Raw genomic sequence first — 8740 nt, forward strand, 5'->3', positions numbered from 1 at the left:
AAAAATATGGAGGTAGGGCAATGCCCTATGAACCCAGATATGGAAATGCAAGACCACCTCCCTTAGTAGACAATTTAGAAGCCCGTGGCTGATCCTGAGCAGCTTTCCCAACATGATCATAATGAAGGCAAGAAGGACGCTTTCCATGCTGATGGGGAGCATGCTTCGCTTGCGGGTTGGCGGAATTTGCCTCTTTAGGAGGATTCGTGGGTTACAGTTGTTCGTGGTAATGTAAGACAGGATTCTCGCTCCACTCTTGCTCATCCTCCGCCGCCCCCTATCACTCAAACCTTTCAACGTAGAGGGAGGGGGTTTGTTCGACATATCAATAGTTGATTAAATCCCCTGTTTGTTTCTTGACGTAGAGGGTGGGTTCAGTTGGGCTGTTTTGGAATCCTTGTGTGGTAAAAAATGCATCTATCTTGGAGTACCAAGCACGTGGAGCTTGTTTTAAGCCATACAAGGTTTTATTTAGCTTGCAAACCTTGTGTTCTTGGCCTTGCATGAGAAAGCTAGGAGGTTGAGTAATTCCAAATCTTCATTCATAAACGCTGTCTTTACTTCCAATTGATATATATCCCAAGTGAAATGTGTAGCTAGAGCAATCACATATCTAATGGTGGTCATCCTCATATAGAAGCAAATTTCTCCTCATAATCAATGCCCTTTTTTCCCTTCACAATTATCCTTGCCTTGTATTTGTTAGTAGACTTGCCAGTGGGCTTTTTACTAGAAGGCAAGTCAACAAGACTTGAGGTGTTATTTTGTTCAATGGAGTGCATCTCCTCATTGCACCCAATTCACATCTTGTTGTGCATCCTCAAAACATATGGGTTCATCTTCATCCAAAAGATGACTAGCAAAAGCGTATGCTTTCTCAGCATAATAAGATGATATGTATCAACAAAATGTGCCCCTCTTGCATTTCTAGCACTGGAACGTGTATGTTGAGACAAAGGAGCATTCATACAACTCCCTTTAAGAGTCTGTAACGGTCATCTAGGGACTGTTTTGGCTGTATGTATAGTAACCCTTTCTTGCATAAGTGTCACCTATATATGTTCTTTTGGTTTGATGAAGGGCTTTATCTACCACCACACCAATATCCTATTCTCCTAGTAATTCAAATTTTATCACATCATATGGAAAAGCCAATAATATAAGCCTTGTCCCAACACACATCTTGTTGCCTTCTATCCATATCATCACTCTACGTTCTCTCTAAATTTCATGAATGCTAAGCACATCAATATCCTCAGAAGGCAGGACATGGAAGGCATCCTATTCTCCTAGTAATTCAAAGTTTATCACATCATATGGAAAAGCCAATAATATAAGCCATGTCCCAACACACATTGTGTTGCCTTCTTTCCATAGAATCACTCTACGTTCTCTCTAATTTTCACAAATGCTAAGCACATCAATATTCTCAGAAGGTAGGACATGGAAGGCCAAAGTTCTCTTTCTTGAATAGTGTCAATGACACCCAACTGGAATTGGGATTGGGATCTCTTTTTAATAGAAAAGGAAGTTTGACACAACTTTCACCTGTTACAACTAGTAATATTCATCATTCTTTTGGTGGCTTGTACAAGGTGATTTAACCATCCACCAATCAAGGCTGAGATTTATGTTGATTCATCATGTGTGAGTTCATGTGAAAGTGGAGAGAAATCTTTATGTCATGATTCTCTCATGACAAAGATCTTTTACTTTGCACAACTTGATGACATCCTCCACCACCCTACGAGATAGCACTCTATCCAATGAGTTAGGGAGGGTGAAAGAGAACTCGAAGGGGTTGCAATTATCCCATTACATCCACACCGCAAGTTTCTAGCCCTAGTTGATAGGGTCACACTCCTCACCTAGGAGAAATTGGATCAAATGGAGGTTGATTTTGGCGAGTGGGGCAAGTTCAACATGCCGTAATGGCTGATTTTCTGCATTAAAATTAGCCCTTGAACCAATAGCACATGGAAAGAGATCCTCAAATACATCCAAAGAGTCTGATGTTGACATTTCAAATTTAGCATGCATATGTGCTGGATTTCTAGAGAATATGACACCTGTACTCGCAAAAACCTTAAACACCCTATACGTTTTGCTCTCCATGCTACACCCATCATGCATTTTACTGCTTGTCATCAAGCTTTCCATGAGGCTTTTTTGGTCAATTAAAGACAAGGCCTCTACATCTTTGGAGTCCCATTTCCATTGTTCTTTTGTAAAAGGAATGTTGGTAGCAGCAGGGGCAGCTTGCTGTCCTCTAGCCCCTCTTTGAGGCATTTGAGGAGCAAATCCTCTTGGTCTAGTTGGGTCACAAAATCCTAAAGACCCTTAGTAACCAATAAATTGCACACCATGAAGCTCCATAGGAGTAGTTGATGCCATTCAAACACAAAATGCAACCAAACACTTCCAAGATGAAGTGCAAAATGTACTCACATGAGTACCAAAATCCGAACATGGGATTGATAATGCAATCACAAAACTGTCCCAAAATTGTCTCAAAGAAAAATCTGCCTTAAATGCTTTGTAAAACATGCCAATACTACTTAGAATAGCAATACACTGTCGCACCTTGAAATCGCACCTTGAAATGCATGCCTAAAAAGTCAATTTCAGCTATTTAATGCTGCAAATCCCCAAATTTGCACAAATTTCTGAGCCCAATCTCTATCAAAAAGAAAATTAATGCTATATGTGCACATGTTTGCTGCCTTGAGATGCATGAAATGCAAAAGCCATAAATTTCCCCGAAGAAATTTCAAAAAATTGAAGAAATTTTATACTCACAGTCTTACAATTTGAAGAAATTTCTAAGCCGAATCTCTATCAAAAAGAAAATTAATGCTATATGTGCACATGTTTGCTGCCTTGAGATGCATGAAATGCAAAAGCCATAAATTTCCCCGAAGAAATTTCGAAAAATTGAAGAAATTTTATACTCACAGTCTTACAATTTGATGAAATATCACCTTGGGACACGGATTGATTGCAATCAACCAACTTCATTGCAACTTCGGAAGTGTGTGAGACCCAAAGATCACAAAAGTCCTAGATTTTTGGTAGGAATTCCTAGAAATTTCAAAAATTGGGCAAGTCGGTTGATAGGCCCTAAATTTCTTGGCACTGAGTGTGAGAAATTGAAAATTTCTTTAAAATTGGGGATGAGATGCAACCATTGGAAGATTGACAACTACATCCTCTGAATAAAAATATTGAGGTGTTCATCTCTTCTCTTCTTGTAATTTTCATATTAAGTGCTTGGAAGTACTTATGTTGAATTTTCATCTTTACACAGTTCACTTTTTGTCTCATAGGCTAGATACAAATGTCTACTTTTCAATGTTTATTTGTTTTGCATTGTTTTGTTGCCATGTCATTGCAAAGTTTATAAGGAAAGTTCGATAGTGTGTTGTCTCTTCTGCAAGTAAGACCATACAAATGCAAAGTTTATAAGGAAAGTTCGATAGTGTGTTGTCTCTTCTGCAAGTAAGACCATACAAATGCAAGTCCATGTGTTAGATCAACCACACAAATGTGAACATAAGAGTCCAATCGTGCATTATCTTATTGAATTCTGTAGCTATAAATGTACTTATAGTAATCCCCAATTGTTGCATGTTTCTACTTGTACAAATCCATGCTTCATATTTAGTGCTACTTATATATAAGTTGCACAAATGTCCAAAAAGCCCCAAATTCTTAAATTAGGGTTTTTGCACTTTGAGGGTTTGTGAATATTTTTGCATAGTTGAAAATGGCAAAGATGGATTTGAAATTGTACAAATTTCAAAAATCCCACATTAAAAAATTAGGGGGTGTGCATTTTTTTTCTAGATTTGTAGAAAATGGCAGGTAAGGCTGAGAAAATCGTGGGCAGCGCTGAGAATAGCATGAGTAGGGTTTAGAGAGGCTACATGTGTAGGGCTATGTGCAAGATTGTGTACGGGATTGTGTGCAGGCTGAAAATAGCAATAGATACTCCTCCAAAATAGCAGCTACTCTTCCAAAATAACAGCTTCTTTCTCCAAAATAGTAGCTCCTTTTCCTCTGTTGGCTAAGTGGACCTTGCACGGGTGGCATTTGTTGAGCAGTGGCGAGATACAACCCACATGGCTAGCTTTGATACCAACTGTTGGAAATGGAGGGGGACAAAGAGAGTATGTGTGTGAACACAAGATGGTGAGCAAGAGTAGGCACTAGTCCCACATTCAAAAGATGCAAGTACTAGAATGATAGAATGAAAGTACAAGAGGTGCTGAGTAAGTTAGATCTATTTCTAACTCAACTAGAGTTAAACTAACTCTAGACGCAGTGACACAACTTATAAACTTAGTTGTGTCCAGACCGCACACTAAAACATTGGGCACTGCCTATAGCTGACCAATTCTAACATGTACTAAATGCACATGGCCTATCTTAGTTGGAAACCATGACTCTAGGTGAAAACTCGGATTTAGAACCATGTGGAGGCCAGCCAACCCCCTGGGCAGCCTTTGGAATGCTAGAAGTAGAAAGGGTGGTTATTGTTAATGGGTGAGGGGTGGTGCGTAGATATAACTATGATGGCGAAAATGGAGGATGGCTGCATCCAAAGGATCAACTGTTTAGTCTTCTTCCCTAGTTTATGGTACATTTCTGCGACAATCTCTCCTTTGGGTCGCCAAATGAAAAAGAGTCATCCACAATGGGTTGAGGGTTGACTCTGATGATAATATCAATGTAAAGGAGTCTTCTATGTGGGAGTATCCTCCAAATGGTTTAATTATCTAGCACTAAAAAAAGCGGTCTCATGTGTGAACCACCCCTGATGTAATATTCTTTAAAAGTGTGAACAACCTTATGGGATATTGTAAAAGTGGATGCCCTTAAGTGTGCCATCTAGTAGGACACTTGGCATCAATCTTTGTGACATGTGGTATGTGTGGTGGCAACACACATACCACATGCCCTTAAGTGTGCCACCTAGTAGGACACTTGGCATAAATCTTTGTGAGATGTGGTATGTGTGGTGGCAACACATGCACACACCTTGTAAGGAAGTCTCACTCCTATATCAGAAGCTATATATATCTGATCTAATGTAAAGCTTATCAAGATGTAGCCCCTTGTGCTCCTTGATCTCATTAGATTAGTGTATTATGCTTAATGTTGTTAATTTTATTTCTTAATCTTTTTTTAAATCCATAATTACCCCTTTGCCCAATTCCAATTGTGCCAACAGACTCACATTCAATCATGGTTTTCAGATATAAATCCTGCATTGAGTTACTTAATTTGGTGCTCAATCAGATATGTTTGTTTAAAAATTGAATACAATAAAGATAAATATAGTTCTGTGTATACTCTTAAATTGATGTTATTCCCATAGCACCAAATCACTTTGGTTAATGCAGGTTGCTTTAACTGAAAAATGGGCTGAGGACTATAAAACCCAGGGCATTGCCTTTTTCTCGATGCACCCAGGGTGGGCTGATACACCTGGAGTTGCCAAGAGTTTGCCACAATTTAACAGCTGGTAAGTATTTCTACCACTTTCTTTTTCATTGAAGGGCTGCAAGCACCAAAATATAGCTCTTTAATGTGCTCTGGACTATCAAGGTTGGGAGACAAACTGCGGAATCCAGAACAGGGTGCAGACACAATTGTCTGGTTAGCTTTGCAGCCTAATGAGAAGCTGAAATCTGGAAGCTTTTACTTTGATCGTGCACAAGCAAGGAAACATCTTCCAGGGTGTGGCACATCTTATACCTCTGAACAGATCAATTCAATTGTTATGTCTATAAGATCTTCATGTTCTTGGTTGTTTAAGTAAGGATCATTTATATATCTAATAGGTCTTAACATATTGATTGATTTTTTCTAAATATTCCCTTCAAGCGATGTAATATATGCCGTGATGCTAGTACAGCTTTGAGGACCCCTCTCAAAAAAGTAAAATAAATTATGTATAAAGTTGTTTTGCTCATGGTTGGCATCCTGAAATAATTTGTAAAATTGAAGAATGTTTTCAATGTGTGCATTTATGATTTGTTGAGTAACCCATGATGATGCCTATTGAGAATAGATCTCCTCAGACAGGGCAGCGGCTGATGACAGTAGGCAGCAGCCACAGATGATAGGGCGGCAGCAGCTGGACAGGGTGGCTCATCCAGAATGATGGCAATATCTTTTGATTGATGGATGGAAGCTCTTGGACTGGGTGTGGTGAATGATGGTTGGAGAGGGGAGAGGGAAGTTTCAAAGAGGAGTGGAGTCAGGAGTGAATGATAATGATCAGACAGATAAAGGAGCGAGTGAGATGGATGCCCAGAACATGTCCTTACCAATGGATTTTTGGGCATTTGTCCTAGTGATATAAAATAGTACATTTCATGAAAAAGTCTTTTCTGAGTTGCTTTTCCGGAGTGAGATTATGCCTACATGCATGAATGCAGGCCTTTAATTTCAATGTCCCAACATCCCCGCTTAGGCCTTCAAAGAAGTGCCCAAGGGAGAGAATCTAGCTCCACTCTCTATTACCGAAAAATCCCACCCCAAAGAGACTTAGGCATCAGAACCAAGGGTGTCACAATGGACTACCCCCAATGGCCTACTAGGATCACAAAGGCAATGTATATCTTCTTTTGAGTAGCCTAAGTGAACGGGTCTTATGTTAAAAAGAAAAAAGGCAACTAATAGACAATAGGATCCTCCATAAAGAAACACTCATGTGGCAAGGGTGTGGTGACAAAGATGATCTGTAGCTAAGATGGGAGAAAAACATAGTCCTCTACAACAAATCCAGAAAGAAGGGGTAGAGACTTGAATTGGCTGGTGGTGTTGAGAACTGGATGTGAGGTAAAGGAAGCACCTACACCATTGCTAGAAACTTGAGAATAACAATAGCCAAGGTGATAGTTGAAGATGCCCAAAATTGGTCCTTAGGAGTGAAATGGTTAGCTTTGTCTTGATGTTGGTAAGAATCTGAAGGGGGGCTTGATTCTAGGCCTGGTGAGGGAGGACACTATCCCCGTCTCAATGGTGGACAAGATGTTGTGCAGCTAATGGAGGAGGTGATGGAGAATCATGAGCTGATTTTGATCACAGAGACACACCAGAGTCAAGAGAGGGGACTTCCCATAGTACAAGGATATGTACGGGAGTCCACGCACAAGAGCTGCATGAGACATGAGAGCACCACCCAAGGATCATGAGTGGCGATGTTGATCAGACAGGAGCTATAGGATGGAGTCCACATCATGGCACAAGATCTCGACGCATGATACATGTGGATCAGAGTGGAGATCTCATGCGGTCATATTGCCCTTTCCTGCTTTCCCCCATGGGGGTCGAGATACGCTACTAGGGAGCCGTAAGCAGCAAGAGGGAGAGGGATATGGAGGAGGAGAGTCCCCTTTTACAGACCTATTCAGTGAGATTTTACACTACTTGAGTCTAGGGGAAATTCTCCTAGTCGGAAAATTTAACACAAGAACATAGAACAGACAATGCGACATATGATTTTGAGGATTCAAGGAGGCTACAAGTGATAGATGTAGACAAGGTAGGCACACATATGATTCTGTTGATACTAGAGGAGATAGTATTCGCTATGGCGTGTACCTACTAGAGCTAGGGTCTTGACACCATCTCATTATTTACAACGAGATGAAGAAGTGGCGTGGATTCAGAGCACTGGCTTGCTTCTAGTCCGTGGGCTCTAGCATGGCAGACTATGTATAGTAGGTTCCATTGAGATGATGGAACTAGCTAGATCCTTCACCATCCCCCCCATCTTGATCGGAGCAGATCATACCTACTTGTTGCTCACCATATCCTGCTTCCCACATCTATAGATGCTAGCCACTGTCCATACCCAATCTATCACTTTCTATTTCAGGCATGAGGTAGCTGACATATACAACCATAGCATATACGATGGGCTCACATAGTTTGAACTTTGAGCATACTGCCCCCCTAGGGACACTTACCTTCTACCTCACCTCTATTCTCCACTTGGATACTCTCTAGAGCTGCCACACTCCAGACACGCTAGCAGACCCACTCGACGTAGGACCATGCCTCAAAATAGGTGGTATGATGATGAGTGTAGAGAGCTATATAGACATGTCCGGATCTAGAGAGGGCTAGGGTCTATCATAGAGAGTGGCCCTTAGGCATAGGCAAATGCAGATCTTGACTCATCGTAAACGATGGCCTTATAAGGAGGCACAATATTGGGTTTGGTACCATTTGTTCATGAGTAGAGATGTAGCCACAACATGGCACAAATTGCAAGAGCTATGTCACCCCACACCCATCAATGACCCAGAGATATGGCACTCCTATGCAGAGGGACTATATGATGTACCACACCAACTCTCGATTCCTCACCTATTGGTGCCTTGCCTCACGACATCCATCTTCTTCACACATGATATGTTGAGGAGAGCAATAGAGCACTTTAGCATGGACGATCGATGGATCACACAGGTGTATAGGGTGAACACTTCATTTATACACTATACAATCATGCCCATCCACAAGTCTAGAGGCCCCCCTAGATCCAAGTAATGATAGAACCATCATGGTCGGCCACATGTTGTCGAAGATATATGGAGCAGTGATGGAGGCAAAGCTCAATGCATATATAGAGAGAGGGAGATTGAGAGCAGTAGGACAGGTTGGCTTCAAATGAGGATTCTCTACACTTGTCCACATCTTCACCTTGAGGAGCATGGTTGAGCAA

At 41.0% G+C, this 8740-nt stretch overlaps 1 protein-coding gene across 2 annotated transcripts in view; it reads left to right on the forward strand.

Annotated features, from left to right (window-relative positions):
• Positions 1-5914, forward strand: part of LOC148011900 (NAD(P)-binding Rossmann-fold superfamily protein) — a 68112-nt gene extending 62198 nt beyond the window's left edge. For both annotated transcript variants that reach the window (XM_087670943.1, XM_087670944.1), the window contains exons 9-10: positions 5406-5527; positions 5611-5914. In XM_087670943.1, coding sequence (XP_087527069.1) covers positions 5406-5527; positions 5611-5824 — 336 coding nt within the window. In that variant the 3' untranslated portion in view covers positions 5825-5914. The remainder of the gene's footprint in view (positions 1-5405; positions 5528-5610) is intronic.
• The last annotated feature ends 2826 nt before the right edge of the window (positions 5915-8740 follow it).

The sequence above is a fragment of the Lygodium microphyllum genome, chromosome 28 (assembly GCF_053477565.2).
Source record: "Lygodium microphyllum isolate KBCC chromosome 28, Lygodium_microphyllum_v1.1.10, whole genome shotgun sequence".
NCBI lineage: Eukaryota > Viridiplantae > Streptophyta > Polypodiopsida > Schizaeales > Lygodiaceae > Lygodium > Lygodium microphyllum.